Below are 17,325 nucleotides of genomic sequence, written 5' to 3' on the forward strand. Positions count from 1 at the left end.
GACCGTCCACTGTACCCTGGACGGTGAGAGGCTGCCTGCCAGGGGATCCGTTCAAACACAGTTGACTGGGTGACACTTCACTGCCTTTACCACATGGATCTGAAGCTACAGGAAAGTGCTTTAAGAACCACAGGAAAATGCACCTATTTGGTTTAGAATAAAAATTTTTTAAAAAAATCCTTCTTTTTTCTTTTTTTGGGGGGGCGGGGGTGGGCGGTACTGGGATTGAACTCGGGGGCACCTGACTACTGAGCCACATCTCCAGCTCTATTTTGTTATTTTATTTATTTTAGAGACAGGGTCTCACTGAGTCACTTGGTGCCTCGCTTTTGCTGAGGCTGGCTTTGAACTTGTGATCCTCCTGCATCGGCCTCTTGAGACACTGGGATTACAAGTGTGCACCATCACACCCAGCTCCTTCTTCCTCTTCCCTGAGAAAATTAGGAGTCTGAATGTAAATATTTTCACACTAAAAGATCTGACAACATTTAAGAGTATACTTGCAGTATAGGGTTAACAAAAGTAGAGAAATAAAATAACTGTCTCTGGTTTCATTTATAAAATCAACCCCAAAAAAAAGAAAGAAAGAAAGAAAATTTGAGCTGTTAGATTCCCGCCCCCTTAGGAAATTGGTAAAGCAAATTTTCTTTCTTTTGCCTTTTCTAATTTGCCTTTGTGCTCTTGACCCATGAAACTGTATCTGATTACCTATCTGTGAGGATAATATACCTAAATTGATGATTGACATTTTAACAGACTGAACAGTAATATTTCACCACTAAAATCTGGATAGTTTTCTAAGGGCTCTTTGTACAAGTGAGTTTCATAAATAACCAGTATGCTGAGGATTTAATTATGAAGTCAGAATGCTTGATTCGCGACCCTCTTTTCAGAGCCAAACACCTCTTCTTTCTTAGACTTATCCCAGAGAGTGTAATCACCAACACTTACCTTGTTTACTTCCCAGTCTTCCTCCAGCTCTTCCACTCCCACCAAGAGCCAAGTGGACTCCACCACCTCAGAAGTGGCCTGCCTCTGTCTGCCTGGCAGAGGAAACTTCTCATTCTTTTCTATTGAGCATTTTGATTTGAGAAGGCTGTTGAGATAATTTTCAGTCTCCTGTTTAGCAGATTCAATTCTGTTTTCCAAATCTTTTTGTTTACACGTAAGTGATTTTATATCATCTTTAATAATAATCTGTCCCACTGAAGATGTATTTTGCTTGATGGATTTTGCTAATGCTAAAATCTTCTTCAGTGTGCCATCTTGTAAACTGAGTCTACTTTCTAGTTCCTGTGAGTGGAGAAAAGATTATTGTCAAAAGCAACTCCATTGAACTGTCAGAAGAGCTGGCTTCTGTGAATTACAGTGCTAATATTAGTAGAAATCATGTATTAAAAACCCTATCAATGCATACCACAAAGAAGAAACTTTGGGTAAAATTTAAGCCAATATAGCATCAAAACAGATTTTATAAGGAGATTTGCAACAAGTAATACAGCAAATGTTTACAGCATAGGTTGTAAAACATAGGAGGTGGTCAACAGATATGTGTTGAATATTCATGTTTTGTTTAAGATACTCTTTCCACAAGTCAAAACACTAAAGAAAAGTGCCTGCTATGTGTAAAGTATTAAAAAGAAGAAAAGAACCATGTGCCCACATGAATCTAATTCTAATATTTAGAATTCAAAGATTTGGAGGTGATGAGAAATAAAACTATCAGGTATACTCTCTTAGATATAGTACAAATTCAATTAATAATTACAACATGCATGAACAAATGAGGCTAATTTGAAAACTCCAGACAGAAGAAGAATTTGAAGTACCATAGTAGCCACTGAAGAACTTTAAGTATTACAGTAGCCATTGATGTTACTGGTGAAATGGAATATGTCTTATAGTATTCTATGGACTATGTGGGATTTATTAGTCACTAACTTAAAGGGCAATAAGTATTCACTCATTCATTTAACTAACAGTTAAGTGCTAGGATAGGTTTTGAAGTTACATAAATGAATAAGAGTCCCTTCAAGTTCACATAGTTGAATGGTACAGACAGGTCACAGGTAGAATTATCTCCAAAGGCCACTGAGTCAGAGTACAGTTCAATTCAAATTACAAATGGATTTGGCCACTAAAGAACAATGTTCCCATTGTTTTGACTTTTCAGAACTTTTGCTATCTAAGTCATTTGAATAACACTTAAATTTCTGATCAAAACCACTGATTAGTCAAGTTCTAATGAATGTTGATTTTTTTCCAAAAATGTCTACCACATATGGACATTGTTTGATACCTGCAGTTTCTGCAATTTGTCCTCAATTGCTGTTTGATCCACGGGCAAATCAGAAAAACTAACTAATTCCATGGAGATATTGTCCAATGTGGTATTCAGCTCTTTGATGCAAACCTCGTATGAATGGTGTTCTTCAACATGATCCTCTAATTTTTGCACAGAATCCTAAAAATAGAAACGATTGACAATTACAAATTATTTCTTTCTGAATTTTTCACAAATAATTACACAATTTATAAATATTTGTTTTACAAGGTTCCACCTTTTGAGAGTGTGTTCTGCCAGGCACAGTGGCACATACCTATAATCCCACAAATTGAGAGGCTGAGGCAAGAGGATTATAAGTTCAAGTCTAGTGTGGTAACTTAGCAAGATTCTGTCTTAAAATAAAAAATAAAAAGGGCTGGAGATGTAGCTCAGTGATAGAGTGCCTCTGGGTTCAATCCCCAGTACCACAACAGAAAAGCCGAAATATGTCCACAACTGATCCAGAGTTCTGAAGTAAAGATCTCAGTGTCTGAGGTATTTCATTGCAAAATCTGCATCTTTCCCTAAAAAATGACTCAATAAAAACACTTGTTCTTCTTATGCTTTATTGCCCTCATTTCCTTCCAGAAGATAATTTTTTGGCAAGCAGTTTACAAAAAGAAATAACTATAAATTATATCCTTAAATCACAAACATCCATAATAAACCAGGTGCCTTAATTATCTTTTGCTTTAAAACCAAGAATTCACAGTTGGAGATGAGACTCTACAAGATCAACCTCACCCCATGTTCCTTTCCTAAGAATCAAACTCAAATCTTACATTAGTAAAAAGTAATCCTAACTCAAGAGCCAACTATTTTCAGGTTCCCTCTGTGGGGTAAGAAAATAAGATAACCACACCTGATCAGAAAAGCAGCTAGTATTAAACAAAGTGATATATAGCCACCTTAATCCCTTCCCAACTCCTAATATCTAGACAAGCAGGATTTCTTACCGAGGTAATCGTTACTTTGAACCCAGCTTTCAGTGTGCAAAGAATTATAAACAGTTCTATTAAAAGAATATAGTCCCTCTTAACAAGCTGACGATTTACCTCAATTCTTTCACTGCAAATAATGTCCTAAGATTTAAGAGAAGGGCACTTATAAGAAGGTAGGAACAAGATAAATGAAATATCACAATGTAGATGGATGAACAGGTGAGTGGATGGATGGGTGGATAATGCAAACACTGTCCTTTTCATAGAGATGCCTAGAATCTTAAGCCATTCAACCCCTAAAGAACCAAACTTCAATGAAAGGTAATAGCATTATCATCAAATAACCCACAGTGGATTCATCTAGCAAAACTGTTTGGATTCCTCGGTCCTTGAAAGTTGGCATTTTCATCTGTTTTGGTTTGGATGTGAGGAGTCCCCAAACATCACGTGTGAGACAATGCAAGAAGGTCCAGAGGAGATGTGATTGGATTGTGAAAAAGTCTTAACCCAACCAGTGGATTAATCACCTGATGGGATTAACTGAGTAGTAAATGAAGGCAGGTGGATATGGCTGGAGGAAATGGAGCGTTGGGGTCGTGGCTTTGAGGTATATATTTGTATCCGGCAAATATATTTGTATCTGCTTTGTGATCATCATGTGAGATGCTTTACTCTGCCACACTCTTCTGCTATGATGTTCTGCCTCACCTCGAGCCCTGAGGAATGGAGCCAACCTTCTATGGACTAAGTCCTCTGAAACTGTGAGCCTTCCTCTAAAGTTGTTCTGGTTGGGTCTTTTAGTCACAGCTGACTAAAACATCATGTAAAATGATAAATTAACTTTTAAAAGCTTTAGGTTTACCAAAAGAATGACAGACAAGCAATAGTTCTGAATATGAATCTTGCATCAATAGAATGACTGCAACAATCATTTAAAATTGTATTTATCAAAGAATAAACTTCACCTGCAGTTGTTGAAGAAGACTCTCATGTAGATGTTTTATTTCCAGCCAAGGCTCCTCACTGAAGCTGGGATTTTTAGTGCACTCCAAGAGGTAATTTCCTTGAGATTTTAACTCCTTTAGCAAGGATGTCAAATCTTGTGCTTTCTGGAGGAATTTCTTATAAATTTTTAACTGGGCTTTCTTCTCTGGCAGAGCATGTTGAAGGGCAAAGCCTGCTTCTTGCTTCTTCCTTAGTTCTATGAGCATTAATCTCAAGTCCTCCTTACTTTGCAAATACTTTTCCCCTTCTAGCAGAAGCTTTTCTTGATGGCTAAATTTCACCAAATATTTTATAAATGAAATAATAGCAAAATGGAAGGGCATTTTGCATGCTAGAGTTGAATGCACATTATAATTAACAGCATTACAATAATACTAATTCACATTATTTCCAGAGACTCTTCAGGCACTATAATATTCTAAAATGGCACTAAATTTAGCTCAGAAATCGAGGCATAAATTATTTGCATATCTAAAACATAATTATTTTTTGTTACATAGTTTGATCAGAGAATATTTAATACTTTAAATTTCAAACTAGTCCCAATGGTTTTGTTATACTCAAATGTAATTCTTACATTTCTTACAAAAGTAAAATAAGCATTCAATATATTAACCAATTAACTGGCTTATGCTTTCTGTATCTTCAATTTAGTTGTAATTTGGTGGTCTCTTTAGAAAAACATAAGCTTCACATTTCAAAACATGAAATGTACCATTTAAGACCAGATCGGAAATAAGTATGTTCTCCAGAAATATGTCTACAGAATTTGGCCAACATTTATCAATGTTTCCACTTTAAGAATTTCTTAAGAAAAATATTCCAAAGCATCAGTTACTCCACAGGGATGCCATGCAGGCTCTGAGGGCTGACTGAGGGGAGGGGGTTGGCACAGAAGCAGGGTCACATGAACGTGGAATGAGAGGTGACGTGACTTGGTTTGGAAGAACCCCACAGGATGATGCACCAGATACACTGCCTGAGCATGCAGCAGCCGTTTCATATCTGACCTGGACTATTTCTCTTGCCTTGGACACCACTGACTTTCTCTCCAGTAGATATTATACCAAAACCCAGACACCAGACAAAACATACTTGTTATGACTCCTCTGAGCAATGAGAAAAAAACACAAGCAGGGACAGCACTCCCACCCTCTACCTTAGGTATGTGCTGGCCAGATGCAGTGTGCTGTCCCACTGATTGGTGATATCAGCAAGGGTCTCCTGCACCAATGGGGCCTCACAGCTCTCGGCTTGTCTCGTAATGGTCTGTATTTTGGCGTCCCCTTCAGGCTTTAGTAAAATGATTTCCTGAAACACAAAATACAAAAGATCTTATAATTTCATTCATATTACTTAGAGATTTTACATAGCATAAAGCTTACAAATAAAAAGATATCCTAAGATTCTAACTGCAGAGCATATTTCAAAATAACCCTTTCATTTTCATATATGCTCCAAATATAAAGACATCCCCTTCACATTTATAAAGAGTTGGTTCTCAATAAACATCTGTCAGTTTGAGCTGATCAGGATCAGGAGGCGAGTTTCTATTCACTGCCTCATTTTCAATTGCCTTCTTAATTTCATATGCTAAAAAAAGCTGGGTAAATCCTCCTTCCTATTCTCTTCTATTATTTATAAATGGAGAATTAGGGTAGCAAACTAAATAAGACCTTCTTATACAACCCAGAATAGATTATGGCCTCCCATAGGAAAACACAGCTTTCCTCTCAGTGTCAACTCTTATTTCTCCACCCTGACAACAATTCTTATTCTCTGTTCTCATTCCCTCTTTTGCCCTGACAACTCAGTTCTCTCCCTCTTGTAAAATCTACTTGAGATTTGTCATCAAAGAAAACTTTCAGACATAATCCCAAATGATGCTGAATACTAAGTATCACCAACCTTTCCAGCTCACTCTTCTTGAGCATCTCTTCCTCTAAAAAATGCTTCAATTTATGTGAGTCCAATAAGTACATAGGCTTCTATGCCCTGCTTTTATTTTTTTGAGATTGGGGTTCAATAAGTTTCCCAGGCTGGCCTTGAACTTGTGATCCTGGTTCCTCAGTCCCAAGTCACTAGGATTACAGGCAGGCAGCATCATAGCTGGCTTGTGCCCTGTACTTTAAACTAGCAATATTCACTGAATGAATCTCCCCTTGGAGAGAAAGAGGACTCCAAGAAGCATGAGATTTCTTTTTCTTCACCTCCACTAAGCATCTAGTAAGCCTTCTGTGAGCATATAAACCCACCCCAAGAAATACTCTCCACCCTGCACTTGACCTTGCGAATGCCTCTACTATACAGACATATATTCACTTTTGTATCCCAGCACCTGCTGTGGCTCTGATCTATTGTCTTTATTTCAATTCTTCTGCATGCAGTGAAGATGGAAAATATTTGGGTACTGCCCTCTCAAAGACAGGATATTCTTTCTCTCTTTCATATGAATTAAAATAATTTTAGATCCATCATAACCCTTCTCTTTTGTAAGCTCAGTGATTTGAATTTCTTCAACCATTCCACAGTGATTCTATTAAGAAACAAATCTTTGCAGTTTTCCTCTAAATCTTTTCAAAATTAGAGTTCACTCTGACCTCTCAAATTCAGTTTCCAGTTATACCTTTATTTTTTGGATTCTTTCCTCGAGTGGCATTTTGCCTTCAGATGAGTTCAAAGCCATAAGAGACTCTTTAATCTCTTGTATCCAATGAATCACATCATGTGCAAGATCATTAAAGCTCTGGTCCTCAGCAGGTGGCAACTTAAATTCTTCTTCAATTTCATGTAATTGTCTCAATAATGTCTGGTATCTTTCAATCAAACATGTTGATTCGTTTATTATTTCATCTTCCTCAGTAAACCCATGGTCCTTCAAAGAGTCATTCAACTGGACCAGAGATTCAAAATGTTCCCTGTAATTTACAAATAACATTGAAAGTTTATAGGAGTCACTCCTACACAGTAGAAGAAATCATATTCCCAAGTAATATATTTCATATGAGATCATGATACCTCTTTTCAGCTAATGCTTGACAAAATAGCTCAGTTTTCTCTCCTGATTCTTCCATTTCTTTCCATTCCTCTTCTTGATTAGTCAACCACTTACTCAGGCTTCTGCAATCATCCTGCAGTCTAAAAGAATATTACAAAGATTAGGATATAAAATAAGCAAAAAATGTTTATACTCAAGAGGATAGCATGAACCTTGTCAGTCAACCAAGTTTTTACTATCAGTTTTATTTTTTGAGAAAACTTGTAACATATAAAACCTGAATAACTGCCTATATTATAATGAAATTCATTAAAGCAATGAACCACACAAAGTATCAAAAATAACAGGAAAAAAAAAAAACCCAAAATGTTTGGACTGTACCCTGAACCTTTGCCATTAGTTACTTTGTAGAAACTCCTAGCACCAAACATGAATTTAAAAGTCTAGCTAGGGCAGAGCACACTTGTAACTCCAGCTACTTCAGAGGCAGAGGCAGAAGCAGAATATCAAATATTGGAGGCCAGACTAGAAAACTTGGCAAGATCCTACCTCAAAATAAAAAATAAGAAGGGCTGAAGGTTGAAGCTCAGTGGTAGAGCACCCCTTGGTTCAATCTGCAATACTTAATTAATTAGTTAATTAATTTTTAAAATGAAGTACAGTCCAGGGCTAGGAGCATAACTCAGGGGTACAGCACTTGCCTAGCACACATGAGACCCCGAGTTCAATACCGAGTGCCCTCCCGCCAACACACATGCACACATGCATACACACATACACACACACACACACGGAAAAAAAAAAATCCAAACCACAAAGAGTGTAGTTGGCCCTCTGTATCCATGAGTTCCACATTCATGGAGTGAGCCAACCACAGATCAAAAATATTTGGAAAAATAGAAATTGCATCTATACTGAACATGTACAGACTTTTTTTTTTCTTTGTAATTCCCTAAACAATATGGTATAACAGCTACTTGCATAGCCTTTTAATTGTATTAGGTATTACAAGTAACCCGGAGATTTAAAATATATGAGATGCCCTTAAAGTATCAGGAACACAAATTCTGGTTTTTGTTTTTGCTACATATGAATGAAAAAAGTCACACAATTCCAAGAATTGCCATCTTGTGACCTTAAAAAGAAGCCCTACATAATGGTCCCAATGGTTAAAAAAAAAAAAAAAAAAAAGCAATCCTGAGAAATGGAAGATAGAGATATTAAGTCCTGATCATGTTGTTTGAACCAACTACTCAAGCCCCTGTTAAGCTATATGTAACACTCAATTTTTCAGTTCTATGAATTATTAAATTGCTTTTTTTTTTTTTTTTTTAAAAAAAAAGGCAGTTAGAGGGGGCTAGGGTTGTAGTTCAGAGGTAGAGCACTCGCCTTACACACGAGAGGCACTGGGTTCAATCCTCAGCACCACGTAAAAATAAATAAATAAAGATATTGTATCTATCTACAACTTAAAAAATATTTTTAAAAAGGCAGAGATAATGGATCTTATCGGAGTGAACACGGAGCGCGGGGCGGCCAAGTCCCGGCTCCCGGAACCGTCCTGGAACCGCTGCGGAGCCTGCGGAGGCTGCTTCTTGGACCCTGCTAATATCAGAGCAAACACGAAACACCAAGAAGCCGAATTCCAGCTCCCGGAACTGAGCCCGCGGGGACTGCTTCTTGGAGCTTACACTTATAGGAGCTTACACCGAGCACAGAGCGGCCGAGTTCCGGCTCCCGGAACCGTCCCGGAACCGCCCTGGCTCAGGGCTGCGGAGCCCGCGGAGGCTGCTTCTTGGACCCTGCTACTATCAGAGCATACACCAAACACTAAGCGGCCGAATTCCGGCTCCCGGAACTGAGCCCGCGGGGGCTGCTTCTTGGAGCCTACACTTATAGGAGCTTACACCGAGCACGGAGCGGCCGAGTTCCGGCTCCCGGAACTTCCCTGGACCGGGGCTAGGAGCCCGCGGAAACTGTGTCTCGGTCCGGGTCCTGCTGAGGGCAGGTCAGGACTCACCCATTGCTTGGGTTGCCTGGCAAGGGGAACGAAATGCTGCCATTCGCATAGGATACCAACATGGCAGAGATCTGATGTCAGCAGAAAGCGGTGGAGGAGAGATCTTCATCAATACCAGCGGTGACATAAGCAGTTGGTCTTCTGGTAAGGGGGGTGAGGCTCAGTCACCCGAGTCTCCTCAATTTGCCCTCGAGCCGGAGGGAAGGAGCCGGGCCGCCGCCAGCCCCCGGAGCAGGCCCAGCGGCTCGCCAGCGTGGTGACCGCGTGACCCCAATTGGAGAGGGGGCGGAGCGGAGCCGCCACCCACACCCGCCAGGTGGGCAGACCCACGACCCAGTAGTACATGGGCGTGGTAGGAGGGGCAGGGCAGAGCCGCCCTTCGCGCTTGCAAGGTAAACAGACCTGTGACAGCCTGGCGGGTCAGGCCCAGTGGCCTGCCAGTGTGGTACACACGTCACCCCAACTCGAGTAGGGGCAGAGCAGATCCTTATCCCACGCCCGGATCAGGCCCTGCCGGTGTGGTGGTCACGTGACCCCAATTGGAGTGGGGGTGGAGCGGAACCGCCACCCGTGCCCGCAGGGTGAGCAGACCAGTGATCAACCTGCAGATCAGGCCCAGGGGTCCGCAGGCGTGGTAGGAGGGGCAGGGCAGATCCGCCGCCCGCGCCTTCAAGGTAGGCAGACCTACAACAGACCGGCGGATCAGGCCCAGGAGCCTGCCGGCGGGGTACAAACACCACCCTAATTGGAGTAGTGACAGAGCAGAGTCGCCTCCCTTGCCAGGAACAGACCCAGCATCCTGCAGGCGGGGTAGTCACGACACCCCAATTGGAGTAGGGGCAAAGCAGAGCCTCCACTCGTGCCCGAAAGGTGGGCAGATCTGCGACTGACCAGCAGGACAGGCCCAGTGGCCTGCTGGTACGACAGACACGTCACCCCAATTGGAGTAGGGGCAGAACAGAGCCGCCACCAGCTCCCAGAACAGGCCCAGTGACCTGCCGGCGTGGTAGCCACGACACCCCAATTGGAATAAGGAGAGAGCAGAGCCACCGCCCGCACCTGCAGGAAAGATACGCAAGCAGTATGAAAAGACAAGGAAAGAAAGGACCACAAGCAATGCAGGTCAACGCAACTTTAGAAGAGGTAACAGCTGCAGCAGATGGAATGTCAGATAAAGAATTCAGGATATACATGCTTCAGATGATCTGGAGTATCAAGGAAGACATTAAACAGCAAAATCAGACAATGAAAGATCACTTCGACAACGAATTACGCAAACAAATCCAGGAAGCAAAGGATCAACTATACAGGGAGATAGAGGTTATAAAAAACAAGCAATCAGAAATCCTAGAAATGCAGGAAGCAATAAACCAACTTAAAAACTCAATGGAGAATACTACCAACAGAGTAGAACACTTAGAAGATAGAACATCAGACAATGAAGACAAAGTATTTCAACTGGAAAAGAACATAGACAGCTCAGCAAGACTGTTAAGAAACCATGAGCAGAACATCCAAGAAATATGGGATAACATTAAGAGACCAAACTTAAGAGTCATTGGGATACAGGAAGGTACAGAGCTCCAAACCAAAGGAATGAGCAGTCTATTCCATGAAATAATACAAGAAAACTTCCCAGACTTGAAGAATGAGACAGAATCCCAAATCCTAGAAGCCTACAGGACGCCGAATGTGCAAAATCATAAGAGATCCACACCTAGACACATTATAATGAAGATGCCCAACATACAGAATAAGGAGAGAATTTTAAAAGCTACAAGAGAAAGGAAGCAGATTACATTTAGGGGCAAGCCAATCAGGATAACAGCTGATCTTTCAACACAGACTCTGAAAGCTAGAAGCTCCTGGAATAACATATTTCAAACACTGAAAGATAATGGGTTCCAACCAAGAATTGTGTATCCAGCGAAATTAAGCTTCAGGATGGAGAATGAAATTAAAAACTTCCACGATAAACAAAAGTTTAAAGAATTCGCAGCTAGAAAACCATCTCTTCAAAACATCCTAGCCAAAGTATTACAGGAATAGGAAATGGAAAATAACAATGAAAACCAACAGTGGGAGGTAGGACAGTAAAGGGGGGGGGGAAACAATCAAAGAGGAAAACAAACAATGTTTAGTAACAGAAATAAACAAATATGGCTGGAAGAACAACCCATATCTCAATAATAACCCTAAATGTTAATGGCTTAAACTCACCAATTAAGAGACACAGGCTAGTAGAATGGATCACAAAACAAGACCCAACAATATGCTGCCTACAGGAGACGCATTTGATAGGAAAAGACATACATAGGCTGAAGGTGAAAGGTTGGGAAAAATCATATCACTCATATGGACTTCGGAAACAAGCAGGCGTGTCCATACTCATATCAAATAAAATAGATTTCAAGCCAAAGTTAATCAAAAGAGATAAAGAGGGACACTACATACTGCTTAAGGGAACCATACACCAACAAGACATAACAATCATAAATATTTATGCCCCAAACAATGGTGCAGCTATGTTCGTCAAACAAACTCTTCTCAAGTTCAAGAGTCTAATAGACCACCACACCATAATCATGGGAGACTTCAACACACCTCTCTCGCCACTGGACAGATCTTCCAAACAAAAGTTGAATAAGGAAACTATAGAACTCAATAACACTATTAATAACCTAGACCTAATTGACATATATAGAGTATACCACCCAACATCAAGCAGTTACACTTTTTTCTCAGCAGCACATGGATCCTTCTCAAAAATAGATCATATATTATGTCACAGGGCAACTCTTAGACAATATAAAGGAGTAGAGATATTACCATGCATCTTATCTGATCATAATGGAATGAAACTGAAAATCAACGATAAAAGAAGGAAGGAAAAAGCATACATCAATTGGAGAATGAACAATAGGTTACTGAATGATCAATGGGTTATAGAAGACATCAAGGAGGAAATTAAAAAATTCTTAGAGATAAATGAAAACACAGACACAACATATCGGAATCTATGGGACACATTGAAAGCAGTTCTAAGAGGAAAATTCATTGCTTGGAGTTCATTCCTTAAAAAAAGAAAAAACCAACAAATAAATGATCTCATACTTCATCTCAAAATCCTTGAAAAAGAAGAGCAAAACAACAGCAAAAGAAGTAGAAGGCAAGAAATAATTAAAATCAGAGCTGAAATTAATGAAATCGAAACAAAAGAAACAATTGAAAAAATTGACAAAACTAAAAGTTGGTTCTTTGAAAAAATAAACAAAATCGACAGACCCTTAGCGATGCTAGTGAAGAGAAGAAGAGAGAGAACTCAAATTACTAGCATACGGGATGAAAAAGGCAATATCACAACAGACACTTCAGAAATACAGAAGATAATCAAAAACTATTTTGAATCCTTATACTCCAATAAATTAGAAGATAGTGAAGGCATAGATAAATTTCTTAAGTCATATGATCTGCCCAGATTGAGTCAGGAGGATATAGAAAACCTAAACAGACCAATATCAATTGAGGAGATAGAAGAAACCATCAAAAGACTACCAACTAAGAAAAGCCCAGGTCCCGATGGGTATACAGCAGAATTTTACAAAACCTTTAAAGAAGAACTAATACCAATACTTTTCAAGCTACTTCAGGAAATAGAAAAGGAGGGAGAACTTCCAAATTCATTCTATGAGGCCAACATCACCCTGATACCTAAACCAGACAAAGACACTTCAAAGAAAGAAAACTACAGACCAATATCTCTAATGAACCTAGATGCAAAAATCCTCAATAAAATTCTGGCGAATCGGATACAAAAACATATAAAAAAAATTGTACACCATGATCAAGTAGGATTCATCCCTGGGATGCAAGGCTGGTTCAATATACGGAAATCAATAAATGTTATTCACCACATCAATAGACTTAAAAATAAGAACCATATGATCATCTCGATAGATGCGGAAAAAGCATTTGACAAAGTACAGCATCCCTTTATGTTCAAAACTCTAGAAAAACTAGGGATAACAGGAACATACCTCAATATTGTAAAAGCAATCTATGCTAAGCCTCAGGCTAGCATTATTCTGAATGGAGAAAAACTGAAGGCATTCCCTCTAAAATCTGGAACAAGACAGGGATGCCCTCTCTCTCCACTTCTCTTCAACATAGTTCTCGAAACACTGGCCAGAGCAATTAGACAGACGAAAGAAATTAAAGGCATAAAAATAGGAAAAGAAGAAATTAAATTATCACTATTTGCAGATGATATGATTCTATATCTAGCAGACCCAAAAGGCTCTACAAAGAAACTATTAGAGCTAATAAATGAATTCAGCAAAGTGGCAGGATTTAAAATCAACACGCATAAATCAAAGGCATTCCTGTATATCAGCGACAAATCCTCTGAAATGGAAATGAGGACAACCACTCCATTCAAAATATCTTCAAAAAAAATAAAATACTTGGGAATCAACCTAACAAAAGAGGTGAAAGACTTATACAATGAAAACTACAGAACCCTAAAGAGAGAAATAGAAGAAGATCTTAGAAGATGGAAAAATATACCCTGTTCATGGATAGGCAGAACTAACATCATCAAAATGGCGATATTACCAAAAGTTCTCTATAGGTTTAATGCAATGCCAATCAAAATCCCAATGGCATTTCTTGTAGAAATAGAGAAAGCAATCATGAAATTCATATGGAAAAATAAAAGACCCAGAATAGCAAAAACAATGCTAAGCAAGAAGTGTGAATCAGGCGGTATAGCGATACCAGACTTCAAACTATACTACAGAGCAATAGTAACAAAAACAGCATGGTACTGGTACCAAAACAGGCGTGTGGACCAATGGTACAGAATAGAGGACACAGAAACCAATCCACAAAACTACAACTATCTTATATTTGATAAAGGGGCTAAAAGCATGCAATGGAGGAAGGATAGCATCTTCAACAAATGGTGCTGGGAAAACTGGAAATCCATATGCAACAAAATGAAACTGAATCCCTTTCTCTCGCCATGCACAAAAGTGAATTCAAAATGGATCAAGGAACTTGATATCAAATCAGAGACGCGCCGTCTGATAGAAGAAAAAGTTGGCTACGATCTACAGTCGGTGGGGTCGGGCTCCAAATTCCTCAATAGGACACCCATAGCACAAAAGTTAATAACTAGAATCAACAAATGGGACTTACTCAAACTAAGAAGTTTTTTCTCAGCAAAAGAAACAATAAGAGAGGTAAATAGGGAGCCTACATCCTGGGAACAAATCTTTACTCCTCACACTTCAGATAGAGCCCTAATATCCAGAGTATACAAAGAACTCAAAAAATTAGACAATAAGAGAACAAACAACCCAATCAACAAATGGGCCAAGGACCTGAACAGACACTTCACAGAGGAGGACATACAGTCAATCAACAAGTACATGAAAAAATGCTCACCATCTCTAGCTGTCAGAGAAATGCAAATCAAAACCACCCTAAGATACCATCTCACTCCAGTAAGATTGGCAGCCATTAGGAAGTCAAACAACAACAAGTGCTGGCGAGGATGTGGGGAAAAGGGTACACTTGTACATTGCTGGTGGGACTGCAGATTGGTGCAGCCAATTTGGAAAGCAGTATGGAGATTTCTTGGAAAGCTGGGAATGGAGCCACCATTTGACCCAGCTATTCCCCTTCTTGGTCTATTCCCTAAAGACCTAAAAAGAGCATGCTACAGGGACACTGCTACATCGATGTTCATAGCAGCACAGTTCACAATAGCAAGACTGTGGAACCAACCTAGATGCCCTTCAATAGACGAATGGATAAAAAAAATGTGGCATTTATACACAATGGAGTATTACTCTGCATTAAAAAATGACAAAATCATAGAATTTACAGGGAAATGGATGGCATTAGAGCAGATTATGCTAAGTGAAGCTAGCCAATCCCTAAAAAACAAATGCCAAATGTCTTCTTTGATATAAGGAAAGTAACTAAGAACAGAGTAGGGACGAAGAACAGGAGAAGAAGATTAACATTTAACAGGGATGAGAGGTGGGAGGGAAAGGGAGAGAGAAGGTAAATTGCACGGTAATGGAAGGAGACCCTCAGGGTTATACAGTGGAGGGGGTAGAGAGAGAGGAGGGGAGGGGAGGGGAGAGGTGGGGAGGGGGGAGGGTGGATGATGGGAAAGGCAGCGGAGCACAACAGACACTAGTATGGCAATTTGTAAATCAATGGATGTGTAACTGATGTGAATCTGCAATCTGTGTATGGGGTGAAGGTGGGAGTTCATAACCCACTTGAATCAAAGTGTGGAATATGATATGTCAAGAAATTTGTAATGTTTTGAACAACCCACAACAAAAAATTAAAAAAAAAAAAAAAAAAAAAAAAAAAAAAAAAAAAAAAAAAAAAGGCAGAGATAAAGAGAAATATACTGTTGTTTATAACCAAAAGCATCTCCTCTAATATGTATCAATATTACTGTCTCATCAGAAGGTGAAAAGGGTTCTTAATAATAATTAAAATAAATCAAATAGGACTTCCTGAAATTTCATATTAATATACAAGGGTTATATGCAAATATTATACATTTTATATAAGCAACTTGAGCATCTGTGGATTTTGGATGCTTAGATACCAAGGAATAATTATATCTATTTTACCTATTAAATTTTTATGTACTGCATATCACAGCATACACTGTACTGAGGAAGAGCACACGAGAAATAACTCCAAAAACATCCCGTGAAAATGTTATTTAGATTTCACCTTTACTCCGTACCTCAGTAGCTGCTCCAGGTAGTTATTGAGTTCCTTTGCCTGGGCCTCACATATGGACACCATTTTTTCTAATTCAACTTCTTGACTCACAAGCCAACTGTTAAGCTCTTTAACATGGGCTTTAGGTAGGTGCTTCTTCACATGCTGCAATACAGTTTCTACCTGCTGTATTTTACTGCTTCTTCCTTCAAGAGTCAAGAAATCCTTAGGAAAGACAAAAAAATCAATTATGATCTAAAGGTAGTCACCTGCCACCCCCATGACACTTTTCCAAAGCAGTACACAGATGTTGCCAGTTCCCAGGTAACATTCTCACAGAAGGAAAGTAATGAAGGTGTGGCTAACTCCAAAGGTAGACGACCTATGGTAGTTCTGGATGTGTGTATCCATTTGCACTTGAATCTGACTTTCTGGATATCACATCTAGCATAGCAGTACAGAGCCACCATGAGGTCCCTCAGAGCAGGACCAGGAAAGCTACATTCTCCTCTCCTGGCTCTGCTCAACTCTTCCTAAATACTTGCTCTGACATCCTTATATAAAACTAAACACTATTTTCCATTTAACCTTTCCAACACCAGATTTTTTTTTTCCCAATGTTTGTGTTTCAAAGGTTTGGGTGTGAATTGCTGAGTCCCATGAAATGGGCAAATTAAAAGCAAGAGAAAAAAAAAAGTGGGGCTTTAAAGAAACAAGAAAGATGATTCCAGTAATAAAGCATAGTACCATTAAAACAATAAATTAAACAAAATATTTAGTGCTTTCAATAAGCTTGAGAACATGACTTGTCATCAAAATATTAATGTACTAGATAATCTACCCCAAAATGATCAATATTTAAGGGTGCCAAAGGTACCTTACAAGCTCTGTACACTCAGTGCTCTGTCTAGCAATACAATAAAGTTCAATTGCAATTTTTATCAGAAATATGACTGGGGGACTGGGGTTGTGGCTCAGTGGTAGAGCACTTGTCTGGCACGTGCAGAGCCCTGGGTTCGATCCTCAGCACCACATTAAAAAAAAAAATTAAAAGGTATTGTGTCCAACCACAAATTAAAAATAAAATATTAAAAAAAATTTTAAAAATATGACCGGGAAAATAATTAAATGAAGTAATCTTTTTCAAGGAAAAAAAAGAAATTTTATAGTCCAAATTAGGTGAAGTCTTCATCTTTGATCAAACATGATTTTAACACAATTGAATTAACTAAAACAGCATCTTAGAGTAGTATCAAAGTGGAACTTGTTTAAGCTA

The 17,325-nt window shown here is 39.2% G+C and overlaps 1 protein-coding gene across 7 annotated transcripts in view; it reads right to left on the bottom strand.

The window, feature by feature from the left end:
• Window positions 1–17,325, bottom strand: part of Syne2 (spectrin repeat containing nuclear envelope protein 2) — a 336,172-nt gene that overhangs the window by 164,169 nt on the left and 154,678 nt on the right. For all 7 annotated transcript variants that reach the window (XM_046461329.2, XM_046461328.2, XM_046461327.2 and 4 more), the window contains exons 39-45: window positions 16,072–16,274; window positions 7,291–7,410; window positions 6,899–7,190; window positions 5,432–5,583; window positions 4,233–4,542; window positions 2,300–2,464; window positions 952–1,293 (exon numbers count right to left, since the gene is read on the bottom strand). In XM_046461329.2, coding sequence (XP_046317285.1) covers window positions 952–1,293; window positions 2,300–2,464; window positions 4,233–4,542; window positions 5,432–5,583; window positions 6,899–7,190; window positions 7,291–7,410; window positions 16,072–16,274 — 1,584 coding nt within the window. The remainder of the gene's footprint in view (window positions 1–951; window positions 1,294–2,299; window positions 2,465–4,232; window positions 4,543–5,431; window positions 5,584–6,898; window positions 7,191–7,290; window positions 7,411–16,071; window positions 16,275–17,325) is intronic.

The sequence above is a fragment of the Marmota monax genome, unplaced genomic scaffold (genome assembly GCF_021218885.2).
Source record: "Marmota monax isolate L192 unplaced genomic scaffold, Marmota_monax_Labrador192_F-V1.1 WCK01_AAM20220418_F8-fsc00001, whole genome shotgun sequence".
In the NCBI taxonomy this organism is placed as follows: domain Eukaryota; kingdom Metazoa; phylum Chordata; class Mammalia; order Rodentia; family Sciuridae; genus Marmota; species Marmota monax.